The following is a 27,999-nucleotide window of genomic DNA, read 5'->3' on the forward strand; positions in this document are numbered from 1 at the left end:
ATTTTGTCCCATTCCTCCTGACAGAGCTGGTGTAACCGAGCCAGGTTTGTAGGCCTCCTTGCTCGCACACGCTTTTTCAGTTCTGCTCAGAAATTTTCTATAGGATTGAGGTCAGGGATTTAAGATGGCCACTCCAATACCTTGACTTTGTTGTCCTTAAGCCATTTTTCCACAACTTTGGAAGTATGCTTGGGGTCATTGTCCACTTGGAAGACCCATTTGCGACCAAGCTTTAACATCCTGATGTCTTGAGATGTTGCTTCAATATATCCAAAATTTTCCTACCTCATGATGCCATCTATTTCATGAGATGCACCAGTCCCTCCTGCAGCAAAGCATCCCCACAACATGATGCTGCCACCCCAGTGCTACACGTTTGGGATGGTGTTCTTCGGCTTGCAAGTCTCCCCCTTTTTCCTCTAAACATAACAATCGTCATTATGGCCAAACAGTTCTGTTTTTGTTTCATCAGACCAGAGGACATTTCTCCAAAAAGTGCTCTCTTTGTCCCCATGTACAGTTGCAAACCGTAGTCTAGCTTTTTAATGGCAGTTTTGGAGCAGTGGCTTCTTCCTTGCTGAGCGGCCTTTCAGGTTATGTCGATATAGGACTCGTTTTACTGTGGACAGATACTTTTGTCCGTTTCCTCCAGCATCTTCACAAGGTCCTTTGCTGTTGTTCTGGGATTGATTTGCACTTTTCGCTCCACAGTATGTTCATCTCTAGGAGACAGAACGCATCTCCTTCCTGAGCGGTATGACAGCTGCGTGGTCCCATGGTGTTTACTTACGTACTATTGCTTGTACAGATGAACGTGGTACCTTCAGGAATTTGGAAATTGCTCCAAAAGATGAACCAGACTTGTGGAGGTCTACAATTTTTTTTCTGGAGGTCATTGCTGATTTTCCCATGATGTCAAGCAAAGAGGCACTGGGTTTGAAGGTAGGCCTTGAAATACATCCACATGTACACCTCCAATTGACTCAAATGATGTTAATTACCCTATCAGAATCTAAAGCCAAGACATCATTTTCAGCAAATTTCCATGCTGTTTAAAGGCACAGTCAACTTAGTGTATGTAAACTTCTGACCTACTGGAATTGTGAATTATAAATGAAATAATCTGTCATAAGCAATTGCTGGAAAATTACTTGTGTCATGCACAAAGTAGATGTCCTAACTGACTTGCCAAAACTATAGTTTGTTAACAAGTAACTTGGAGTGGAAATTTCCGACTTCAAATATATATATAAATATAGCTAATAGATAATTATGATATTTTAACTAAATACAATCTAAATCTAATCAAGTAAATATTATTGGTAACAGAATAAATAGCAGAATACTGCAGATAAAAAAATGCTGCACTTGAAAATTTCACTCAATTTAGACTACTGCCCCTTTAAAAGCTAGCATTGATTTTTTTTGGTTAGTGCTAAACCCCACAATCAAATAAACAGTTTATGAAGCTTCCTTGCCTATAGATAACACGTTGCAAACAAATAATCTGAACATTGTGTCAGCACCAAACTCCACACATATATTTGGGCATTTCTGTATGTCCCTGACAATTGCTAAAGAATATCCAAAAACAGCACACATTATTTCCACAAACCTACACATAATCTTCTCTCTTTTGTGCCACAAATGTGAGGGGTTATGGCAGGGGAAACTGTGTTGCAGTAGTCTAGTGTGTGGTGCAGGAATAATGGCAATAATACTTTGTGAGCTGTGTTCACATTGCCCTAATATAGGGAACCGGACCACGGGACTAAAGCAAACCGAACATAGACCACCTCGAGATGTCTCCAGTCGGTTCGCTTCAAATGCCCTTTTGAGTGGTCCAAGTTTCTTTGGAGTGTTCACACAGCACAAAAAAATTACGTGAACAGCACGGAGTACAGAAAAATTGTCTGAAAGGGACCAAGTGTGAAAACTTGTACTGCCATTCTTCACTATCTGGGAAAGTTGACCAAATAACAATGGAAACAAAAATGGTGTCCTATTGGGACTTTTATTGAGAAATTTCACCCCAACTAGTGGGTAAAGGGAAATGAAAAGGCGGTGAGTCACCATGGCAATGGTGTGAATCCCCCATAACCACCCAGGCCCCAGTCGCAACCAGAAATCCTCAAGGTTTTCATCCCAATCAGAAAAGTCAATGGTTTCTGAAAACAAGGCCACCAAAGTTTCTTACTCAGTCTCAAAGATATATTTCTCTTTGTCTGTCCATCGTCATGAAGTCTCTTTTGCCTCTTGGAAGTTTTTTTTTTTTTTAACAGAAGCACAAAAATAAGTGGGTCGAGTTACAAATGGGACACAGTAAAGACTCCGTTCATATATCACAGCTGCCCTGCCTGCCTGTCCCATTGCAAAACATCAACCCCTCTGTCACATTCCAAAGTCCTCCCACAAGTACAACAGGGCAGAGGAGCGAGGAGACACTAAGGAGGTGTCTCCCACAACTGTCTCCCAGCCCTCCCTGGGAACAAATCAGGGTGTCCCTCAAGACCTTCTCTCGAACTTCTTCCGTCACATCCCTCCACAAGTCCGCAGTCTTTTCCTGGTCATCCTTTAAGTCAGAATAGAGAGACAGGATGTTATGGGTAAGTCATGTCTGTCTCTTCTCTCCCGCTTTACCTCCCCATTATCTTCTGTTGGAGATGTAGGTAAAGCATCAACAACTGCTTGGCCAATCAGAGCCTCTCCCACACTCAGGGGTTGGTGATTGGTTGGTGAGAGTGAGGGATTGGGCAAGAGTGTTCTAGTAGGGTTGACATAGGGAAGTGGATGGGAGCAGGTTTAGATGCCGATAGTCTGCAGGACTCTCCTCTCAGCGTCATTGAGATGGCCAGAGAACATGCTGTAGCACGGCGACTGGGCAAACTGGGTCAGGAAATCTGTCAGGTAGGCCTGGAACACACAGTACAACAAACTTTATTTAAAGTTAATTTAAGACATTAAAATACAACCGAAAGGACAAACAGTTGAAATCTGTTCAATACAACTTGATCAATCTCGAGGGCACAGTTGGAGCACAACCACATCAGCCCTAAGTAGTCATGTTTTTGTGAACTAAATCTGAATAACAGATCAGTATATTAGCGAGGCATTACCTGAAGGTCTATCTGATATATGGGGTCCTTCAAGGCATCTGGATCCTCCTCATCATCATCCTCATAGTAGTCTTCATCTGAGAGATTCAAAATACATTTTGATACCTGTGAAACATGGCAGATAGTAGGCAGCCATCTTGGCTCTACACTGATGTAGGAGCCAGACCTCTAGAAGAGGCTGAGAGAGGGAAGTTATTTTGTCATCATGATTAATTATTTTGTAGCCGCAACGCTTCGGTGCATTTTTCATTCTTACTAAGCATAAGCCATAAATAATAAGGGCTTTTAAATTATTCCACTACATTACTTCTGTTTTTTTACTTATTTTCCGGCATTGTTTACTATTCAGCATCAACTTATTTTGGTCTATTCTCACCATATTTGTTGGAAGCGATGAGGTCAGATAGCAGCTGCCCGGCCAGCCCTTCATCCTCCTCATCATCCTCCTCCTCCTCCTCCTCCTCTTCTTCTGCCTCCTGGTCCTCCCACATTCCACCTGAATCTGCAGTGACACAACCAAACAGCTTGGGATTAGATTCAACAGGGCCTACTTGCCTTCACAATACTAAACACACACATATGAAGGCCGTTTGTGGTCCTCTGTAGCTCATTTGGTAGAGCATGGCGCTTGCAATGCTAGTGGGAAAACTCCCAGGACCACCCATTTGTAAAATGTATGCATGCATGTCTAAGTCACTTTGGATAAAAGCGTCTGCTATAGGGCATATATTATATTACATACAGTCAATTTGGAAATAATTCAGACCCCTTCACCCTTTCCACATTTTGTTACCTTAGACGTATTCTAAAATAGATTAAATAAAAAATAAAGTCCTCAATCTACATACAATACCCCATAATGACAAAGCGAAAACAGGTTTAGATTTTTTTTGCATATTTCTAAAAAATTAAATAAAAATATTATTTTATATTATTCACAAGTATTAGACCCTTTGCTATGATACTCGAAATTGAGCTCCGGTGCATCCTGTTCCCATTGAATTGATTGGAAATGTTTTGTAAAAGGCACACACACGTCTATATAAAAGTTCCCACAGTTGAAAGTACATGTAAGAGCAAAAACCAAGCCATGAAGTCGAAATAATTGTCTGTACAGCTCCGGAACAAGAATGTGTCGAGGCACAGCACTGGGGAAGGGTACCAAGAAATGTCTGCAGCATTGAAGCTCCCCAAGAACACAGTGGCCTCCATCATTCTCAAATGGAAGAAGTTTGGAACCACCAAGACTCTTCCTAGAGCTGGCCGCCCAGCCAAACTGAGCAGTCGGGGGAGAAGGGCCTTGGTCAGGCAGGTGACCAAGAACCTGATGGTTACGGACAGAGCTCCAGAGTTCCACTGTGGTGGTGGCAGCATCATGCTGTGGGGATGTTTTTCAGCAGCAGGGACTGGGAGACTAGTTAGGATCGAGGCAAAGATGAACGGAGCAAAGTACAGAGAGGTCCTTGATGAAAACCTGCTCCAGACCTCAGACTGGGGTGAAGGTTCACCTTCCAGCGGGACAATGACCCAAAGGACACAGCCAAGACAACACAAGGATGGCTTTGGGACATGTCTCAATGTCCCAGCCAGATCCCGGACTTGAACCAGATCAAATATCTCTGGAGCACAGAGCTTGAGAGGATCTGCAGAAAAGAATGGGAGAAACTCCCCAAAGACAGGTGTGCCAAGTTTGTAGCATAATACCCAAGAAGACTCAAGGCTGTAATCGCTGCAACAAAGCACAAGGTGCTTCAACAAGGTATGAGTAAAGGGTCTGAATATTTATGTAAATGTAATATCTGTTTTTAATTGAATACATTTGGATGGGCTTGGTACCAGGGTACGGTTCGCTGCAAGTGAGAACGTGGTCCGGAACAAAAACAGGGAAAGGGGATACTTAGTCAGTTGTACAACGCGTCTACCGCATTTAACCCAACCCCTCTGAATCAGAGTGGTGTGGAGGGCTGCCTTAAAATCGACATCCACGTCTTCGGCACCCGGGGAACAGTGGGTTAACTGCCTTGCTCAGGGGCAGAACAATAGCTTTTTACCTTGTCAGCTCGGGGATTCGATCCCGCAACTTTTCGGTTACCTGCCAAACACTAACCACCAGGCTACCTGCCGCCCCAAAGAACCAGAGGCACACATTATTATGTTGTTGTTTGACAAAAGCATTTGATGAAATGCACGCAGTAGCCAACCATAACTTGTTATCTCTGAAACATTCTATGAGTAGCAGCACATTTATGAGCACATCCGATGCAGATTAAGGGAGACGGGGAAGTAAATATATACACTAAACTAAAATATTAAACTCAACAATTTCACTGAGTTACAGTTCATTTAAGGAAGTCATTCAATTGACATATATTAACCAGGCCCTAATCTATGGAATTCAATAGGCATCAGGATCTCATCATGGTATCTCTGTGCATTTAAAATTGCAATTGTGTTCGATGATCAAATTAAAATTTGAGCATTTGCACACTGAAAGTCAGTTATGACACCAAACTGCAGGCAGGTGAAGACTCTTGTGAGGATGACAAGCACGCAGATGAGCTACTCAGAGACGGTTTCTGACAGTTTGTGCAGAATTTCTTTGGTTGTGCAAACCCAGTTTCATCAGCTGTCCGGGTGGCTTGTCTCAGATGACCCTGCAGGTGAAAAAGCCAGATGTGGCATCCTGGGCTGGAGTGGTTACACGTGGGTCAGTGGTTGTGAGGTCGGTTGGACGTACAGCCAAATTCTCTAATACGACGTTGGAGGCCGTTTATGGTCGAGAAATGACTATTAAATGATTTGACAACAGCTCTGGTGGACATTTCTGCAGTCAGCATAGCAATTGCACGCTCCTTCAGAATTGTGTTGTGTGACAAAACATTTTAGAGTGGACTTTTATTTTCCCCAGCACAAGGTGCACCTGTGTAATGATCATGCTTTTTAAATCAGCTTCTTGATATGCCAAACCTGTCAAGTGGATGGATTATCTTCACAAAGGAGAAATGCTCATTAACAGGGATGTAAGCAAACTTGTACACACAATTTGAGAGAAATAAGCATTTTGTGCATATGGACAATTCCTGGGATCAATACAAAGGCAATCAAAAAATTTAATCAAACATTTCATGAGAAACCCTGGCATTCAGAGTTTGGGTGGCAGTGAGAGCCAGCTCCTCATAGCTGGTTGGTGCATGGAATAAAGTAAGTGTTTCTGTTGCGCAACATTTCTACAGGCTATGCAATTATGCAATTGCATGAGAAAACAGAGTTTTGATGGCCTCAATGAGGATCCCGTCATCTTTCTATAGGCTGGGCTTATATTTATTTCTCAACATTCCATGTATTAACACATCGCTTCTGTTCTGACAGGTGCATGATAATGGACCATTCTAAACTAATTTCACACATTATTTAGAATACGTAAAGACCAGTGCCTAAATTTGTGAAAATCGGAAGGTACCAGAACAAAAAGTGAGCTCAAGAGGGGATTGACCTGGGGACCTGAGGTACCGTAACACATGGAGAATAAATAATAATAATAATAATAATTCACCTTTATAATAAAGCATTGCATGCATATCATGGTATTTGCGTAATGGCACAGAGCAGTAGAGTTGAGGCAGTTACAGAAGTTGCACACATGTGGAACATTTTTAGTAGCCTAGGGTCTGGAAAAATGTCCTTTTATAAAAGCATTTCTAAGTCCTTTTACATGACTGGAGACAGGCAGAATCTATTTTAATACTGCACACATTATCTACAATGTCAAGAAAAAGTATGTGAACCCTTTGGAATTACCTGGATTTCTGCATAAATTGGTCACAAAATTTGATCTGATCTTCATCTAAGTCACAACCATAGACAAACACCGTGTGCTTAAACTAATAACACAAATTATTGTATTTTTCTTGTCTATATTGGATACATCATTTAAACATTCACAGTGTAGGTTAGAAAAAGTATGTGAACCCCTAGGCAAATGACTTCTCCAAAAGCTCATTGGAGTCAGGAGTCAGCTAACTTGGAGTCCAATCAATGAGAAGAGATTGGAGGTGTTGATTAGAGCTGCCCCGCCCAATAAAAAAAAACTCACAAAATTTGAGTTTGCTATTCACAAGCATGGCCTGATGTGACCCATGCCTTGAACAAAAGACATCTCAAAAGACCTACGAATTGTTGACTTGCATAAAGCTGAAAGGGTTAGAAAAGTATCTCTAAAAGCCTTGATGTTCATCAGTCCACGGTAAGACAAATTGTCTATAAAATGGAGAAAGTTCAGCACTGTTGCTACTCTCCCTAGGAGTGGGCGTCCCGCAAAGATGACTGCAAGAGCACAGCGCAGAATGCTCAATGAGGTTAAGAAGAATCCTAGAGTGTCAGCTGAAGACTTATAGAAATCTCTGGAACATGCTAACATCTCTGTTGACGAGTCTACAATACATTGCTGCAGGTCTGAAGTTTGAAAAATAGCACCTGAATCTTCCACAGTGCTACTGACAAAATATTCTGTGGACAGATGAAACTACAGTTGAGTTGTTTGGAAGGAACACACATCACTATGTGTGGCGAAATAAAGGCACAGCACACCAACATCAGAACCTCATCCCCACTGTAAAGTATGCTGCCGGTAGTATCAGTTTGGGGCTGCTTTGCTGCCTCTGGACAGCATGCTATCATCTACGGGAAAATGAATTCCCAAGTTTATCAAGAGGATAATGGGAATGTAAGACTATCTGTCCGCCAATTTAATCGCAACAGGACAACGACAAAAAACACAGAAGTAAATCAACAACAGAATGGCTTCAACAGAAGAAAATACACCTTCTGGAGTGGCCCAGTCAGAGTCCTGACCTCAACCCGATTGAGATGCTGTGGCATGACCTCAAGAGCGGTTCACACCAGACATCCCAAGAATATTGCTGAACTGATAGTTTTGTATAGAGGAATGGTTCAACATTCCTCCTGACCGTTGTGCAGGTCTGATCCACAACTACAGAAATAGTTTGGTTGAAGTTATTGCTGCAAAAAGGAGTGTCAATCAGTTATTAAATCCAAGGGTTCACATACTTTTCCCACCCGGCACTGTGAATGTTTACACGGTGTGTTCAGTAAAGTTCATGAAAACGCATAATTGTTTGTGTGTAATTAGTTTAAGCAGACTGTTTGTCTATTGTTGTGGCTTAGATGAAGATCAAATTTATGCAGAAATCGAGGTAATTCCAAAGGGTTCACATAGTTTGTTAGTGTCAAAGTAGCCGGAGATCAATAAAAACAACCTGGTCTTGAATCCATCAATAGTCTAGGCCTAGGTATGTGGAGATACATATTGTACAATATGAGGACATTATAGTCCTAAAAAAGCTTTCCAGTTTCACTGACTCACCCAATGCTGCGCAGATCACTCGCTGGTAATTGCCTACGTGTTCGTGCCAAACGCCCATCTCTAGTTTTATGCACCATATTTGGAAGTTGATCAAAGATTTTGATAGCCTACAGCATAGTCTTTTCAGCAGGAGCCATTTGCTTTCCAACCTGTTACCCTTCAATTGTATTTGAAATCTTGCGAAAGGCCTGTTTTGTCTGCATGCTGTTCACTGACAGATTTGATGCGAGTTCTCAGCTGTATGCTATGCCTTATTGGGCTACACACAATACACAGCTAGGCATTTTTTTTAAAGCAGCTACTGATCCTGTGAGGCTAAATTATAGGCCTTCTCATGGTGTAGTAGACGATTATTAATTACTTAATATCTTTCTGAACAGACAGCAGTAATTGTATAACTTTGGAAAATGTATTTCAATTCAACAGATTTGACTAGCCACTATACAATACAAGTGGATCCCAGGTTTCTAGTCCTGCTATATTTATTGCTCACTTAAAAGAAATTAAGCACATTAATCCACTTTACAAACGGTGTAGCCTACCTGGCATATTAAAAAAATTATCTGCACGTAACCTCCATGTGCTATTTGAGTGCAGGTTATGGATGACTTTTTTTGTGGGTCATTCTTAATAAAAAATAATTCCACATATACACACAAAAGTATTTGGACACCCCTTCAAATGAGTGGACTCTGCTATTTCAGCCACACCCATTGCTGACAGGTGTATAAAATTGAACACAGACATGCAATCTCCATAGACAAACACTGACAGTAGAATGGCCTTACTGAAGAGCTCAGTGACTTTCAACGTGACACCATCATAAGATGCCACCTTTCCAAAAAGTTAGACAAATTTCTGTCTTGCTAGAGCTGCCCCTATCAACTGTAAGTTCTGTTATAGTGAAGTGGAAACGTCTAGGAGCAACACCGGCTCAGCTGCGAAGTGGAAGGCCACACAAGCTCACAGAACAGGATCGCTGAGTGATGAAGCACGTAAAAATCTTTGTCCTCGGTTGCAACACTCCCTACCGAGCTCGAAACTGCCTGGAAGCAACGTCAGCTCAAGAACTGTTCGTCTGGAGCTTCATGAAATGGGGTTTCCGAGCAGCTGCACACAAGCCTAAGATCACCATGTGCAATGCCAAGCGTCAGCTGGAGTTGCGTAAAGCTCACTGCCATTGGACTCTGGAGCAGTGGAAACGCCGTCTCTGGAGTGACAAATCACACTTCAACATCTGGCAGTCCAACAAACGAATCTGAGTTTGGCAGATGCCAAGAGACCGCTACCTGCCTGAATGGATAGTACCAACTGTAAAGTTTGGTGTAGGAATAGTCCATGGTTTGGGCTAGGCCCCTTAGTTCCAGTGAAAGGGAAATCTTAACGCTACAGCATACACTGACATTCTAGACAATTCTGTGCTTCCAACTTTGTGGAAGGCCTTCCCTGTTTCAGCATGACAATGCCCCCGTGCACAAAGCGAGGTCCATACAGAAATGGTTTGTCGAGATCGGTGTGGAAGAACTTCACTGACCTGCACAGAGCCGTGGACCTCAACCCTATCGAACATCTTAAGGATGAATTGGAAAGCCGACTGCGAGCCAGGCATAATCTCCCAACATCAGTGCCCGACCTCACTAATGCTTGCGGCTGAATGGAAGCAGGTCCCTGCAGCAATGTTCCAACATCTAGAGGAAAGCCTTCCCACAAAAGTTGATGCTGTAAGTGTGAAGGCTGTTATAGCAGCAAAGGGGGGGGACCAACTACATATTAATGCCCATGATTTTGGAATGAGATGTTTGACGAGCAGGTGTCCACATACTTTTTGGTCATTATCAAGTCCTTGTCAAATTGTGAATGAGACTGATGTGCAGTGCAGCTCAAGAAACAGAGTGCTTCACTTTCACGCCACTTTTTTCAAATCAGAATTCGTCACATCATGCAGCCTTAGACTATATGTTCTGATTTCTAATACATTCTAACGTTTGTATCACAACTAAAGTAGAATAAATAACTCTAAATTAGAAACACATAGGAGGACCTGTTTCTTTGTTAATTGCGCAACACAGAACAGCTGCATGTGTACACTCCCTCGGAAATTGTTTGGGGAAAAATATCCTTTCTATTTTATTCAGCTATGTTTAATTGTATTGTTCTTACTATAAAATAAATGCCACAGGAATAATAAGCTTATCTTGCCTGCTAAATGAACTTGTGTAGCCCACAGCCATATGGCCTAGCCATATCAGGACCTGACATAAGGATGACTCAGAATATGCTATTCTGTTCTTCTGAAATATGATAGAAAGAAAAGCCTGTTTCTTTAGATCTGCCTAAAATAAATAGATTCATTGTGAAGGTGTAGGCTATATTAAAATGGATTTATTAAGAGTTTTTAAAATGCTTATTTTTCAAAAGGTCTGCATCAGTGGGTTGTAAGCTGTGTGTGGAAGCCAGAGATGCTGAAGGTGTTTATATTCATTAACTGTCAATTACCGTAAGACCGGCAGTTATTTGAATGACAATCACCGGCTGACAAAATGTAATGACCGCCACAACCCTGACCTTGACTCCAGTCTGCTGCGGCAGCTCTGGTTGTGTTGGCCTCCACCACTGACGACAGCTCATTGACAATCAGCTTAAAGACCTTCACTAGCAATGGAATGTTGGTCCACTTCTCTGGATCTGGGGAGAGACAGACAGACCTTACAGCCACACTGTAATATGTGCATACCACCAACAGAAGCATATAGCCAATGCACCCCATGTCATACATTAGACAAGATAATGGGGGAGGATATTTTTTGTGTCCTAAATGCTAAATTAGAGAAGTGAGCTGTGGGTCGTACTCTTGGCAGACTTGGAACGTGTGCGGATGCCCTCGTCAGGGCCAAAGATCACCTCTCCCTTGACCACGATGTCCTGGAGACGCTTGTCATTGGTGTTGAGGCCGTGCTGCAGCAGCTTACACAGGGCTACCGTACTGCACAGGGACAACACAGGAGACGGGGAAACACAAACATTACAAAAACGGAAGAAAATTCCAGGTCATAAAATTCCAAGTCATAAAAAGGTGGAAAGGGGAGTATAGAGAGGAACACACCTTTTCTTCACCAAGTTGAAAATATTCTACTCTACCATCTATCTTGAGGAGTGTGGATACACTTACCTGACTTTACCCTCGTACTGTCCGTAGAAGAGGTGCTGTCGGCTCATCCACTCAGCCATGACAAACTCCAGGGCTGGTTTTCCCGTTGGACCCGGCAGACTGCACAGGAACTCCAACAGAGGCTCCAGCTGAGAGTGGACCAGGTGGGCAAATACCATGATCAGAGACTGGGGGAGAGAGAGAGAGAGATGATCAGAGACTGGGGGAGAGGAGGAGAGGAGAGAGAGGATCAGAGACTGGGGGAGAGGAGGAGAGGAGAGAGAGGAGGAGAGAGAGGATCAGAGACTAGGGGAGAGGAGGAGAGAGAGGATCAGAGACTGGGGGAGAGGAGGAGAGAGAGGATCAGAGACTGGGGGAGAGGAGGAGAGAGAGGATCAGAGACTGGGGGAGAGGAGGAGAGAGAGGATCAGAGACTGGGGGAGCGGAGGAGAGAGAGGATCAGAGACTGGGGGAGCGGAGGAGAGAGAGGATCAGAGACTGGGGGAGAGGAGGAGAGAGAGGATCAGAGACTGGGGGAGAGGAGGAGAGAGAGGATCAGAGACTGGGGGAGAGGAGGAGAGAGAGGATCAGAGACTGGGGGAGAGGAGGAGAGAGATGATCAGAGACTGGGGGAGAGGAGGAGAGAGATGATCAGAGACTGGGGGAGAGGAGGAGAGAGATGATCAGAGACTGGGGGAGAGGAGGAGAGAGATGATCAGAGACTGGGGGAGAGGAGGAGAGGAGTCGAATGTCAACAGGGTCTATATGGGTGGCAATAAAGTAATTGCTGGACAACATTGCTGCAAGGCTCAAGATTAGTATAAATTGAATAGCGACAGCGTGGCATGTTGAAACCTCAACATCACAGAGAACACTGATAGATTTAAAGAGGAAAGTTCCAGAGAGGGACAAACAGAATTGTTGCTTCCTACCTGCATGACGCTAAGGGTCTCGGCCTGCTGCATCTTGCTGAGGATGGCTCTGAGGATTTGGTCTAACTGCTCTCCAAGCTCAGTGCCGGCGCGGGCGATCAGCGTGGACACCAGGCGGCCCACGAAGGCAGCGGTGAACTCTGATATCCTGGGGTCAAGCAGTTGACTGACCACCTGCATCACGTACCACAGACCACTGTGGCCCTCCGTGTCCCTCCACTGGCCCACCTGCTCCAGGGCCACTGACACATACGCCCGCAGACACTCACCCCCGTTCTGGAAGAGAATGGGGTTAGAGTTCATATAATTACAAAGTGTACTGGTGTAAGAGCAGTTGGTATTAACATCGGAGTCCTTCTCAGTGTGTGTGTACCTGTATTGTGGTGTTGTCGTCTGTGCGGAGGGTACACTGGGCCACCACAGGGAAGGCCTGGCAGACCAGCATCTCAGAGAGCGGGGGTTTGGTGTGTCGGACCACCGTGGTCAAGATGTCTATGGCGGTCTGTCAGGGAGAACACAGGAGACAACTGTTAATATATGACTGACTAGAACCCTAAATGTTGATGGTAAACAAGGAGGCCAGACCACCAACCATGGTCCTGGAGAGTGCAGGCTTTTAATCCAGCCCAGCACTAACACACCAGATTTAACTAAGTCAAGGAAATGACTACTTGAATAAATGAGTACCTGGCTGGAATAAAAGCCTTCACACCCCTGTAGCCTAGGCCCTGGGTTGGTGACTACTACCAATGGAGTTGAGACCACCTCTGTTAGGCCCCGACACACAGTGCTGATGCAAATTAACCACTTCCATAGTAGCTAGAGGCACCAGGCCAGTGGTGACTTACTGCACACAGACCGGAGGGGATCTTGTCAGGCGGGGCCTGCATGATGCTGACCAGGGTGGGGATGAGGCGCATCTGCATGGGGCCCTGGCACGCCTCGATCTGGGCCAGTTCCTTAAAGATGTCCTGGGCCAGAGATGCCACCACCGGGTCTGGGGAGAGGAGGGAAAGTAAGATAGAGGCACATGGGTTGATTTGTAAGGAATGGATAGTCATAGCGGCAGGTAGACTAGTGGTTAGAGCGTTGAGCCAGTAACGGAAAGGTTGCTAGATCGAATTGCCGAACTGACAAGGTAAAAAGCTGTTATTTTGCCCCTGAAAAAGGCAGTTAACCCATTGTTCCTAGGCTGTCATTGAAAATAAGAATTTGTTCTGCCATGTCTAGTTAAATAAAGGTTAAATAAGAAAATAAAATATGGTAATATCTAAATTATCTATGGGACTCAATGATACACTAATAATAAAATACAAGAGCACCAACTGCCAAGGTTACTATAGTTACCCACCGTTACTATACTTGAGAAAGATGGCGATGGTGAGGGGGCAGATCTTGTTCTCTGCGCTGGTAGTGAAGGCTGGGTCCACAGTGCAGACGATACACAGTGTCTCCATGACCAGGGTGAGAACCTCGGAGCTGAACTGGGCTGCCAGCTGCACCAGCCCGTCCAGAACAGCAGGCAGGAACGGCTGTAGGACATGGGTACTCTCAGACAGCTTCAACTGGTCACAGTACCTGAGGAGAGCACACACACAGAATTACCACCTGCATACCAACACATTTAATGTTATGGTGTAGTGACAGTTTGTGTTGTATGGCTAGTTGGGTGACAAACTAGAGGGATTTATCTATCTACTGTATGACATCATCGCTTCTACCTGGCCTAGCTTACTGGTATTATTATGATGACTGAAGAAGTGTAATCTACAGCTTGTCAGAACTATCGAGGTTTAAGTGTTGAACTTTCATCTCCCTCACCCCCAGATGGCGCGTACGGCTGAGATGCGGACTGAGGGGGGCTGACTGTCGTGCAGGCCGCTGACGGTGGCCTGGAGGAACTGCTGGATGAGCTCAGGGGACATGGCTGCTGTGAAGCGGCTGGCCGCCCACAGGGCTCGGCCCAGCAAGAACGGAGAGGCCGCTGGGGGAAGAGAGGAAGGAGGGGTTATTATATAAGCATATACCACGAGTCACATTCCAGACCTCCAGGCCTTTTGATGTCTGAAGGTAATTGTTTCTCCCTCACTCTTTATTGATCACATAATCAATGATCACCAAGTCAATGATTGACTATTGAGTCCACCCACTAGGTTTCCGCAGTCTAAATCAGACATTTCTTGAAAGAACAATATACAGTGGGGCAAAAATGTATTTAGTCAGTCACCAATTGTGCAAGTTCTCTTAGGCCTGTAATTTTCATAATATAGGTACACTTCAACTATGACAGACAAAATGAGAAAAAAAATCCAGAAAAATCACACTGTAGGATTTATAATGTATTTATTTGCAAATTATGGTGGAAAATAAATATTTGGTCACCTACAAACAAGCAAGATTTCTGGCTCTCACAGACCTGTAACTTCTTTAAGAGGCTCCTCTGTCCTCCACTCGTTACCTGTATTAATGGCACCTATTTAAACTTGTTATCAATAGAAAAGACACCTGTCCACAACCTCAAATAGTCACACTCCAAACTCCACTATGGCCAAGACCAAATAGCCGTCAAAGAACACCAGAAACAAAATTGTTTCTGGCTGGGAAGACTGAATCTGCAATAGGTAAGCAGCTTGGTTTGAAGAAATCAACTGTGGGAGCAATTATTAGGAAATGGAAGACATACAAGACCACTGATAATCTCCCTCGGTCTGGGGCTCCACACAAGATCTCACCCCGTGGGGTCAAAATGATCACAAGAAAGTTGAGCAAAAATCCCAGAACCACACGGGGGAACCTAGTGAATGACCTGCAGAGAGCTGGGACCAAACTAACAAAGCCTACCATCAGTAACACACTACGCCGCCAGGGACTCAAATCCTGCAGTGCCAGACGTGACCCCCTGCTTAAGCCAGTACATGTCCAGGCCCGTCTGAAGTTTGCTAGAGAGCATTTGGATGATCCAGAAGAAGATTGGGAGAATGTCATATGGTCAGATGAAACCAAAATAGAACGTTTTGGTAAAAACTCAACTCGTCGTGTGTGGGGGACAAAGAATGCTGAGTTGCATCCAAAGAACACCATACCTACTGTGAAGCATGGGGGTGGAAACATCATGCTTTGGGGCTGTTTTTCTGCAAAGGGACCAGGACGACTGATCCGTGTAAAGGAAAGAATGAATGGGGCCATGTATCGTGAGATTTTGAGTGAAAACCTCCTTCCATCAGCAAGGGCATTGAAGATGAAACGTGGCTGGGTCTTTCAGCATGACAATGATCCCAAACACACCGCCCGGGCAACGAAGGAGTGGCTTCGTAAGAAGCATTTCAAGGTCCTGGAGTGGCCTAGCCAGTCTCCAGATGTCAACCCCTTAGAAAATCTTCGGAGGGAGTTGAAAGTCCGCGTTGCCCAGCAACAGCCCCAAAACATCACTGCTCTAGAGGAGATCTGCATGGAGGAATGGGCCAAAATACCAGCAACAGTGTGTGAAAACCTTGTCAAACGTTTTCTGTAAGTCTTCACCTCTGTCATTGCCAACAAAGGGTATATAACAAAGTATTGAGATCAACTTTTGTTATTGACCAAATACTTATTTTCCACCATAATTTGCAAATAAATTCATTAAAAATCCTACAATGTGATTTTCAGGATTTTTTTCCCTCATTTTGTCTATCATAGTTGAAGTGTACCTATGATGAAAATTACAGGCCTCTCATCTTTTTAAGTGGGAGAACATGCACAATTGGTGGCTGACTAAATACTTTTTTGCCCCACTTTAACTGAACAAGGCTGCCCGGAGATGAGCGACTGACTAACCTGTGAGGTTAAGGTCAGCCAGTATGACGTTAGCCAGGAAGCCGTGCATATCAAACTGAACACGGCCGTTCTTCACGTTCTCTGTGATGATGGTCTTCACTGAGCCCAGAGCTAACATACAGGCCTCATGGATCTTCCACCTGCAGAAGGGGACAACACAGGAGTAAGGAGAGAGCACACCTACAGTGCTGATGGTTTAGCTATGGGGTGCAACTCAATAGTAGAAAGCAATGTTCACTCATGTTTTTCTGTCACTTAGCAAATTTCAGGTCTGTTGAGTGCAAACTTGAACATTGTGGAAATTCTGTGCAACTTTCAGTGGGCGTTTACGGCAAACACTGAGGCTGTACCCGCTTTAAGTTACAATTTCAGACAGTGGTCAAGTAGGCTACTGTGGCTATTTGGACCATAATGTAGGCCTATCAGTGGCCTACCCTCAAAAAAATTGATCCAATAACATTTTAACAGGGAAATAGCTGTTCTATCATTCAGTCTACAGTAGCAGCCAACGTGTGGTGTTCAATGTAAGTCTACATTCCATGAGACTTTTGAAAAAAACACGCAGGGCTTGACATGTCTGAAGGACAAGTGGATAAACAGACAAGGAGGTGACAGAAAATGTTGTTGTTTGATGCAAGAAACCAGTTTACAAAATAAAATGCATTATTATTCCCATACCATTATTACAGAGAATCAGAAACTATTCTACCCTCTGCCTATTGGCTACTTAGCTTATTCAAACCGGTCTCAAAACACAACACAACACTGCCCCTTTAAGACAACAAAAAACCTCTTTACCCGACTCCCTTTTCCTAAGATGTCTAGAAATGTACATGTTTTGTGCTCTTGTTGGAAGCAATCACTCCCCCATTGCTGACTACAAATGATCTATAACTGAGCTAAGAACTCACTAACTAGCAAAGAATATGAACAAATGTGGACACATGGCTACATGCAGCTCTCGCTTTGATGTCAAAACAAGCAGTATCTACTCACGCTCATGCTGTAACTACACAATCCAGTCCAAAGAGAATGGCACAGATACATATATGGCAATGGTCTGTTTGCATATAGGCCTACTGCAGCGCTGATTGGTTATGTCGCACCGGTCTGTGTAGAGTAGGGGTTGAGTAGTGGGTGTCAATGCAATAGAATCCTACTCTGATGCTTTCTGCCTACAACAAAATCTGCGGCATAGTTAGTTTTGCATACTAAGTCTTGTGTAGTTTGTTTTGTTTCGGTATGTTGCATTGAAAGTGGCTAATATTGCATTGATTCGATCACAATTCCCACAGTAAATCAAAATGTTGTTAGTGTTAACTAAGGGGGGGGGGGGGCGTGCTTCTTTTCTCTGGGTGATATTTCTTCTGCGGGGCAGTCCCAGGGGAGCAGAACGCGGGAACACTGGTCGAAAGTGATCTCTTCACCTTGTTTTCCTTCTGCACTGACAAAAATACCTGGACAGATTAAAGCAAATTCCTGAAAGGCATCCATTTAAAAAAAAAAAATGTTACCTTTATTTTACTAGGCAAGTCAGTTAAGAACAAATTCTTATTTTCAATGACGGCCTAGGAACAGTGGGTTAACTGCCTGTTCAGGGGAAGAACGACAGATTTTGTACCTTGTCAGCTCGGGGATTTGAACTTGCATCCTTTCTGTTACTAGTCCAATGCTCTAACCACTAGGCTACCCTGCCGCCCCGATATTGCTTTCACCTAACGCGTGTTTTCAGTTCAACGCCGAGGACAAACAGGAGACAAGGACTATTAATTAAGAGGCATCCACTTTGCCATGTCATGCAGCCAGTGTGTGGTCCTCACCAGTGCTCATTGCCACTGTTCTTGGCCTGCTCGGCATCCTGCAGGTGCCTTGTTGCTGCTGCAGCCAACGCTGCCGCACTCTCGTTCTGGAACTCTGTCGCCACAGCCTATTGAAAGAGGAGGAAGGTTGGAGTGAGAAGTCTTCTCTCCAGAAAGGTCACATTGACCAGAACGTAAACATGCAGAAGTAAATGTGGAGTGAAACTATGGGGTTCACACACACACACACAAAGGTAGTGCACTATATGGGGAATAGGGTGCTATTTGAGCTTTGCCTACAGACTGAGGTACTCACCAGCAGCAGATCCTGGGCTGAGATCCTGACGGAGTAGGAGAAGGTGTCGTCATCCTCGTCCTCCACAAACTGCTGGGGGTTGGCCGTCCACACCTTGATCTACAGATACACGACTACTGATGAGGAACACATACAACCATGACATCATAGACTATGGATGAGGAACACATAACCATGACGTCAAATGGGTTTGTAAAGACAGTGGCAAATCAAAATCAAGGACTTAAGTACTTTTTCAAGCACCAACATTTATTTTCAAAGTCCATCAATTTGTAATAGTTCCTTTTACGCAATTGTTCATAGTCGTCACCAGATGGCAGTATATCTCCACAACCTCTTGAAAGAAAAACACGTACTATTCATCACTACCTTACAAGTTTGACTCAATAATAGGCATTCACTAGTTATTTACTAAATACACGAGTGGTAAGTCAGTACTAATGTTGTAATTTGAGTAGAGATGAGCAGAGTTTTGTAACGGTGAACACACATTTCCTATTCGCATTACTACACAATTCCAGCTTAAATGACTATATTGCATTTTTATTTTGTATTTAGGGGTCTACTAATTAATAGCTAGGAAAAAGCGACTTCATTCCAACTGGCAGCTTTAGTGTCACCGGTTCGGCAGAAGAGCTGGTGGGCTGTGTGAGGAAAACAGCAGGTGAACAGCCTCCAGAACGGCAGGAGCACAGCTGCCTCTTGATAAAGCGGATTATCACAGGCGCCCCTTGATTGAGGCAAAAAAGCTCTGGAGAGAAAAAGTCCATGTAGAATTGGCGCTAGTGCATGATGCAGCATTGTCTTTCCCCCCTTCAGGGCTGACTCACCAATGCTCGTCTGGCAACCAGAGCGAGAAACTATTGAGGAAATAAAACTTGGTCGTCTGCCTGGAAATTAATTTGTAGGAACAAAACATTGTTCTAATGTTTTTCATATTAAATCATTTTCTGTTCTCCTCACATTTTAATTCAAGTACTTTTTAAGTACCAACAAATTTAAACATCTCAAGCACCTTGTGCAAACCCTGCATCAGACTCAGCACCATTAAAAAAAAAAAAACGGTCTCTCTCACATACACAGGAGTGAGGGAGTGTGTACCTGATCCTCCGTGATCTGCATGTAGAGGATGATGTAGTAGATCAGCTCAGGAAGAGCCTTCTTCACTGTGCTCTTGAACTTGCTGTTCTCCAGCAAAGTGTGAACAAACTCAAAGATGCTAAACACCAGGTTCTCAAAGCCCAGAACCTCACCTGGAAGAAAAACGCACAGTTGGCAGACCATGGCACTTTCACTGCCAGAATAATTGGTTTGATTTCCGGAACCCTCCGTATGTAAAATGTATACAATGATGACTTAGTAGCTTTGGCTAAAAACGTTTCTTAAAAATGGCACATACGCATGCATATAGAATACCAGTCAAAAGATTGAACACACCTACTCATTCAAGGTTTTTTTTCTTTATTTTGACTATTTTCTACATTTTTGAATAACAGTGAAGTATTCAAAACTATGAAATAACACATATGGAATCATGTAGTAACCCCAAAAAATAGATTATTCAAAGTAGCCACCCTTTGCCTTAATGACAGCTTTGCACACTTTTGGCATTTTCTCAACCAGCTTCAATGAGGTAGTCACCTGGAATGCATTTCAATTAACAGTTGTGCCTTGTTAAAAGTTCATTTGTGGAATTTCTTTCCTTCTAAATGCATGAGCCAATCAGTTCTTGTGACAAGGTAGGGGTGAAATACAGAAGATAATATCTACTTGGTCTTTTACCAAATAGGGTTATGGCAAGAACAGCTCAAATAAGAAAAGAGAAACGAAAGTCCATCATTACTTTAAGACATGAAGGTATGAAAAACTTTGAACATTTATTCAAGTGCAGTCGCAAAAACCATCAAGAGCTATGATGAAAATGCCTCTCATGAGGACCGCCACATGAAAGGAAGACCCAGAGTGACCTCTACTGCATAGGATAAGTTCATTAGAGTTAACGGCACCTCCTATTGCAGCTCAAATAAATGCTTCACAGAGCTCAAGTAACAGACACATCTCAACGTCGACTGTTCAGAGGAGACTGCGTGAAATCAGGCCTTCATGGTCGAATTGCTGCAAAGAAACCACTACTAAAGGACACAAAGAAGAGACAAGTGCTCAGCATATGTGGGAACTCCTTCAAGAATGTTGGAAAAGCATTCCAGGTGAAGCTGGTGGAGAGAATGCCAAGAGTGCGCAAAGCTGTCATGACAAAGGGTGGCTACTTTGAAGAATCAAACATGTTAAATATATTTGGATTAACACTTATTTGGTTACTACATAATTCCATATGTGTTGTTCCATAGTTTTGGTGTCTTCACCACTATTCTACAACGTAGAAAAGAGTAAAAATAAAAACCCTGGAATGAGTAGGCGTCCAAACTTTTGACTGGTACTGCACACACACACCTTGACTTTTTCCACATTCTGTTACGTTACAGCCTTCATCAAAAATGGATGAAATTATTTTATCCCTCATCTACACACAATACCCCATAATGAAAAAACAAATTGGTTTTTAGAAGTGTGAAAATGCATTAAAAATAAAAAACTGAAATATTACATTTACATCAGTATTCAGAACCTTAACTCAGTACTTTGTTGAAGCACCTTTAGCAGCGATTACAGCCTCAAGTCTTCTTGGGTATGACGCTACAAGCTTGGCACACCTGCACTTGGAGAGTTTCTGCCATTCTTCTCTGCAGATCCTCTCAAGCTTTGTCAGGTTGGATGGGGAGTGTTGCAGCACAGCTATTTTCAGGTCTTCCAGAGATGTTCAAATGGGTTCAAGTTCGCACTCTGGCTAGGCCACTCAAGGACATTCAGAGACTTGTCCCAAAGCCACTCCTGCATTGTTTTGGCTGTGTACTTGGGGTCACTGTCCTATTGGAAGGTCAACTTTCACCCAAGTCTGAGGTCCTGAGTGCTCTAGAGCAGGATTTCATCAAGGACCTCTCTGTACTTTGCTCTGTTCATCTTTCCCTCAATCCGGACTAGTCTCCCAGTCCCTGACGCTGAAAACATCCCTACAGCATGATGCTGCCACCACCATAGGGAGGTTCCAGGTTTCCTCCAGATGTGACACTTGGCATTCAGGACAAATAGTTCAATATTGGTTTCATCAGACCATAAAATCTTGTTTCTCATGGTCTGAGAGTCCTTTAGGTGACTTTTGGCAAACCACAAGTGGGCTGTCATGTGCCTTTTACTGAGGAGTGCCTTCCGTCTGGCTACTCTACCATAAAGGCCTGATTGGTGGAGTGCTGCAGAGATGGGAGAACCTTCCAGAAGGACAACCATCTCCACAGAAGAACTCTGGGGCTCTATCAGAGCTCACCTCCCTGACCAAGGCCCTTCTCCCCCGTTTGCTCAGTTTGGCCAAGTGGCCAGCTCTAGGAAGTCCTGGTGGTGCCAAATCTCTTCCATTTAAGAGTGATGGAGGCCACTGTGTTCTTAGGGACCTTCAATGCTGCAGAAATGTTTTGGTACCCTTCCCCAGATCAGTGCCTCGACACAACCTGTCTCAGAGCTCCACGGACAATTCCTTCAACCTCATGGCTTGGTTTTTGCTCTGACGTGCACTGTCAACTGTGGGACCTTATATAGACAGGTGTGTGCCTTTCCAAATCATGTCCAATCAATTGAACTTACCACAAGTGGACTCTAATCAAGTAGAAACATCTCAAGGATTAGCAATGGAAACAGGACTCAATTTCGAGTCTCATAGCAAATTGTCTGAATACTTAATGTAGAAAAGGCCCATGGAGTTGGTGGAATAATCATTTAATTCATGGCCACTTACTCAGCTTGGCCAGGGGCGCTTTAATTAGGTCAGGTGGCAATGACCAACAGGTCTCATCCCCATAAAAAGGAGGAAAACGCCATCGCCTGATCTCGCTGCTTTCTCTTCCTTTACTCAGTCTGCTCCAGAAGCTGTGAGTCCATGAATCCACCTAAGTCCACCGACTCTGTTACCTTTCATCTGAACTATCTGTTGCGATCGGGGGAGTGGACCATCAGTTATTGTTTTTAGTTATTACCGCGGAGCGCGGCTTGGAGCGCACGCTTCAAACATATTGTGTAATGTGAATTGTCAATGATCACGGCCCTACGGATCCTCATAGGCCAATTATGCAATAGATCTGGTTAATATGTAATGCAATTAATTACATGTACACATGAAGACAATTGAAAGGGTGAAATGAGAAACGTCATTGTTTGCTAACTGATCGACTTTGATATCAAACTAATGGGGGTTATAGATTGAATAACCATTCACTGTTTGTATTCTTTCATGATAAATAGTTACGAGCCTAAATGACTCACGGATAATTACTATTGACTTCTTAATGAACTGGATTGTTGAATTCCCTAATTATGTTAATCATGAATGCTTGTTAAGATTTGATCTTGGTGATTATGAATTAGATCAGATACATGTTATTTGTTTCCTTTGTGATGCAGCACAGACTACTCAGTAAATATACCACTTTATGGTTAAAGGAATTCCTGCCTCAGTCTCATCCATTCCTCTGTCACCTGACACGTGACCACCAGTTCACCTTCACTGTCAGTCATCCTACCTGTCCAGCTACCCACACAGATTCCTCTAATCTTTCACTTATGTAAATAGGGTATCTGTTTTTAATTTTTAATACATTCACTCAAATGTCTATAAACCTGTTTTCGCTGTGTCATCATGGGGTATTGTGTGTAGATTGATGAGGATTTTTTTTAAATACATTGAAGAATAAGGTTGTAACGTAACAAAATGTGGAAAAATTCAAGCGGTCTGAATACTTTCCGAATGTACTGCACAGCACAGCACAGCACAGCACTGCACAGCACACACACACACAGCACTGCACAGCACACACACACCTGATCTAGAGGACTTGAGGAAATTATATAGTAATAGCTCACTATGTTCTATACTACTATCTATAGCTACTGTATGTTATAATGCTTTCTATATCCATCTACTGTATGTTCTAGATCAGCCCATTTTAAATGATGAAATCAATATGTTACAAGTTCAATTAATCATGAACAATAACAAGTGATCTAAATGCCTGAAAATAAGAACAAGACTAAGGTTGCACTCACCATCAGAGTCAATTGGATCGTCTACCTCCTCTGTGTAGTTGACCTCTGTTCTGACATAAGTGCACAACTGGTTAAGGAAAACCCATTCTCAGGACACAGACCAGTGTTTACCTGATCACCCTCTACAGTTAGGTGAATAGGTCACATTCCAAGAGGAACATTGCCAATCATTATGGACAGATATCAACCAAAGCTATGGGAATTAATAGACATTGAGCTAACGTAATATGAAAGTAGAGAGGACATGGTTGCAGCAGTGTGAAGGATATAAAGCGGCACTCTCTGTCAGGGTGTTCCAGACAATGGGCAGGATCTGCTGCATGGACGACACCATGGGTTTAGGGAAGTTCTTCACTAGAGCTGTCACGGCCTGGCGAAGAGATATTAGGTGAAAAGAAGGTTGGATCAGGACAACCTATAACATCTGACCTACAGAACCCATAAGGCCAACGTCATCTAGCGTATAAATCCTTGTGGCAATCTTCTCACCTTGAGGACCTCCATCTTGAGGCCGCTGTCTGAGGAGGGTCCATCAGGCATCTGCAGGGCCAGAATGAACGCCTCAGTGAACTGCTGCACCACAGGGAAGATCAGGGCCTTGGCTGCTCCCTTCTCCAGCTCCTCTATTGCACAGATCAGGTTGGCACAAGTGGAGAAGATCTCCACGGCTCTGGAGCGGGTACGGATGCTGTAGATCTCCATCATGGAGAAGATCTTGTACATCTCAGGCAGGATCACCGGAGCCACCAGAGGCATCTGAGTGTCTGTCACCTCACGGGTAAACTCTGTGAGAAAAAGCCAGAAGAATTATGTGAATACACTGAGATCCATGCATACAAACAGTTAAGAGTGGGAACGGCGCACAGGAAAAGGGGTCAATTTGGGATGTGCGTGTACCTGTGAGGACCCTCATTGCCCCATGCACTGCGTTGACGTCGCCACTGACCAGCATGTCCATGAGGATGGTGAAGAGCTGAGGCCAGGCCTCGGGCCAGTCCCAGTGGGCAATGGCCGACACAGCATATGCCACACTGGACCGCACCTTACTGATGGACTCCCTCAGGCCTCCTGGCAACAGCTCCCTGATGGCTGCCTTGGCCTGGAGAGGAGAAAGAGAGAGATTTTAGGCAGCATCAGTGGTTTTGTAACTCCTCTTTCTCAAAATATTTTCAAATAGTCAGCCATCTAAAATGATACATTTTGTTTAGTTGGAAGAACGACATGTTGCTTTGCTTACCCGGTCTGTGGTCTCTGGGGGTCTGAACTTCTCAGATAGGGAACACCAGTGGGTCTCCACATACTGCTTAAGGATGACTGAGGCCAACTGGACAAAACACACACACGTATAATTGATTGATATAGTAGAGTAAAGGAGATACAGAGATGTGGTCTCACATACACAATAGACATAGAATTAGAGCGCTAGAATGCTTCTAGAGTTAGAATAGAAGAAGAATGACAGTTTCTGCTTACTAACCTGACGAATGGCCAGAGCTCCCCGAGGGTCCACAGTTAGCTCCGCCAGGTGGACTCCAAACTCTTCCAACACAAATGGGAGCAACAACAACACAGTGGACAGATCATCAAGAACATATCAATCATCAGATCACATTAGCCTCACATGACGTGCAATATCGGAAACTATGACGGGCATGCAAGGAAGGGACAAAATGTCAGAAATATTCTTATGATTGGATTCATGACTTTGATTTGAAGAAGAAAAAAAACGTACATATCACATTTAGTGCTGAGTGATTATTGATTTGAGGTCGGATTATATTAAACACGGTTTTCAATTGTTATTATTTATTTTTTTACATTAAGTGCACTACGCATGGTGGGTTGAATGCTGTAACCGAATAAAACAATTACTAAAAGTCCCATGATGGTAGTGACTGCCCATTACTGCTTATCACTTATTAACCATCATTTATTCACATTACTTCAATAAAATATTTCAGTTGTTATGGTCATTTGTTCGACAACTATTATTTCATTCCAAGTGATCATCTCTATAGAGCTGCTGCCTGACAAAAATCACTGTATCAAAGTAAATAAGGCATACTTTTATGACAGCTGAATACCAACTATCAATCACTTAGATCATGTATTTTCAGGTAGAGATACTGCGAAGCAACTGCTCTCTATCCCTTTCGATCTCATGTTCTTCTATCCGGCTCCGTGCTCCACACAGACCGGACAAGTAGGCGCGCAATGGATTATGGTAATTGTAGTTAATTACCAAGTTATGCACTAAACTATGTAAAATATTGGCCTGTTGGAAACTCCAACTCCCTACTACATCGCACAGTTTGGGCTTGATCTGATGATTTATCTCTACAGAAACTGCACATTGAGGAAAAAACGCAATGAAAAGGAATTCAAATAATTGAACAGTCGGCCAATTTGTTGTTTAAAAACTGACTTTTTTGGGATGGGGGGGGGGGGGGGTTAACTGCTCAGCACTTACATCGATTAAGCACATTCGAGCATTTACAACAAGCACCGTCTCTTCCCCCCCAAAAACTCTTCCAATCTGTTTTAGGCTAGTCAGTGAGACTCAGAACCTCATCCCTACAATGTGCCACGCTCTATCCCAGCTTTAACTGAGAGTGACATCAGAGTCCAAGAGACAATGTTAGTGCTGACAGCTCTAGCTATACATAGAGTAGCTCCCTCAGAAAGAGGCCTGCCGGGCCCATTCTTGCTTCTGTGACACTACAGTGGATCCCGACAGACAGCCTGCACAATCAGCCTTTTTGTCATGCTGGAGGAACGCCACAGACAAAGGCACTGTACACACTGTCCCTATATTCACCCCTCACTGTACTTTGGATTAGTGGCAAGCTGATTTTGGGTAGCTAGCTAGTTACTACACTTTGCTATATAGCTAGGTATACCTAGAGCCATGTATTTAGAATTGGGCCAATGCGCTTTCTGCATTATGATGATGCATATACATGACACTTCAACATTCTATGACAGCCATGTTAGCTCCCTATTAACATTACATGGGGAATATTTAAATAATGGTATGTAACTGAAGGTCTAGAATTATAACTATATATGGTAGCTATAATTCATTCAACATGCATTGGGTAAAAGGGCGTGTGCAGTATTTGACAGATGGAAAATTAATTTATTCAAAGGGGAACAAGGAACAATACGTTGTTGTTTTGCTGAAAAAATTTAAACAAGTTGTCAAAACCAATGATGATGTCCGCACATGGTTAGTTATACAAATATTTTATGTCAGTGTACAAAGGCTTGAAGCAGCAAGGCGGGAATACTACGGAATCATATTCGCGGGAAAACGTGACATTCCAAATCGAATGGTTGCTATAGCGACCCTAAAACGATTTGAGCTTTGATTATAGATTCATCAACACTATGTTCTTCTGTAATTACAAGTGGAACGCAAGGCCCGAGATAACATTACACAAGTAATTTGGTAACTAGCTAGATAACGTTAACTAAGAAACGTCTTATTTGCTGTATACGGTCAGCCCATCTAGCTAGCTAGCTCTTTGTATTAGTCAAATTGCCATTTTAATTTCAGGCAGTGTCTTCTTGATTGAATTGGTCCACCACATCATGTGTTGACATACTTCACAGAAAATGGAATCAAAAAGCTGCTAAGTTTAACAAGCAAGCAAGGATTATGGAGGTAGAGTGCGCTTCACACACATGGTTTGTCTGTCAGCTAACTAGCTAGCTGCTAACTAGCTAGTTGGAATAAATTAGCTAGCTGGATTAATTTGCGCCACTTGCTAGCCAATTGAATAGGAGATAACATCTTAACTAGTTAGTTAGCTACATATTCTGTTTTATCATAGCGAGCGAACGTTAACAGTATTAAGTAACATGACAGTAATTGTGTTGTGGCTGGCTGGCTAGCTAGAATGTATCTTTCCGTAAAGGCCCATATGCATGTAAGTTATCATGCCATTCCACTCTCTTCATCAGCTGGTCTCGCAATGCTAGCATCCATGCTTACCCTCTGTCACTTCCAACACTTTTATTTGCTCCTCCGCGGCTGCTCGCACTTCTTGAACCGGGGACAGGATAGCCGTCAACGTCTCAATCAGGGCTTCTTTAAGTCCTTGTTGAACCGGTCCAGCAGCCGAAGCCGACCCAGGACCTGCTGCACTCATGCCTGCCATGTTTTTACACACTGAGCAAATCAGTATCTCGTCTGCAACATTGGAAAAAGTACTTCCGGGTCACGTAATTTCTGAAACGTTCCAAATAAAAGTCCCTAAGTAATAGTAGAATATGTTCAACCTATATTTATTCGTGATGTATGTAAAATAATTGTCTAAACAGTAGCAATGATTCATATTT

At 43.4% G+C, this 27,999-nt stretch overlaps 1 protein-coding gene across 1 annotated transcript; it reads right to left on the reverse strand.

Moving 5' to 3' along the window:
* Nucleotides 1-1,995: 1,995 nt before the first annotated feature.
* On the reverse strand, nt 1,996-27,843 carry LOC109898990 (importin-9). The gene is made up of 22 exons (XM_020494032.2): nt 27,653-27,843; nt 25,133-25,194; nt 24,893-24,979; nt 24,553-24,754; nt 24,145-24,440; nt 23,925-24,025; nt 23,656-23,714; nt 19,609-19,760; nt 18,508-18,606; nt 18,213-18,319; nt 16,393-16,532; nt 14,401-14,563; nt 13,931-14,157; nt 13,428-13,576; nt 12,953-13,081; nt 12,580-12,855; nt 11,669-11,835; nt 11,349-11,482; nt 11,065-11,184; nt 3,493-3,618; nt 3,117-3,193; nt 1,996-2,913 (listed from the first exon to the last, which is right to left on the reverse strand). Exons 1-22 carry the CDS (start codon nt 27,816-27,818, stop codon nt 2,803-2,805), a joined length of 3,150 nt encoding a protein of 1,049 aa, XP_020349621.1. The 5' UTR covers nt 27,819-27,843; the 3' UTR covers nt 1,996-2,802.
* Nucleotides 27,844-27,999: the final 156 nt, after the last annotated feature.

This window comes from Oncorhynchus kisutch, linkage group LG1, assembly GCF_002021735.2.
Source record: "Oncorhynchus kisutch isolate 150728-3 linkage group LG1, Okis_V2, whole genome shotgun sequence".
Lineage (NCBI taxonomy): Eukaryota > Metazoa > Chordata > Actinopteri > Salmoniformes > Salmonidae > Oncorhynchus > Oncorhynchus kisutch.

What these genes read in the sequence shown, in the direction of transcription:
- LOC109898990 (XM_020494032.2), bottom strand. Translation starts at nt 27,818, where the DNA reads ATGGCAGGCATGAGTGCAGCAGGTCCTGGGTCGGCTTCGGCTGCTGGA. An exon ending in AGTGTTGGAAGTGACAGAGG is followed by an intron (nt 25,195 to 27,652) that starts GTAAGCATGGAT and finishes TTGTGTTGGAAG; the next exon opens with AGTTTGGAGTCCACCTGGCG. An exon ending in CTGACAGAGAGTGCCGCTTT is followed by an intron (nt 23,715 to 23,924) that starts ATATCCTTCACA and finishes CCAGTTGTGCAC; the next exon opens with TTATGTCAGAACAGAGGTCA.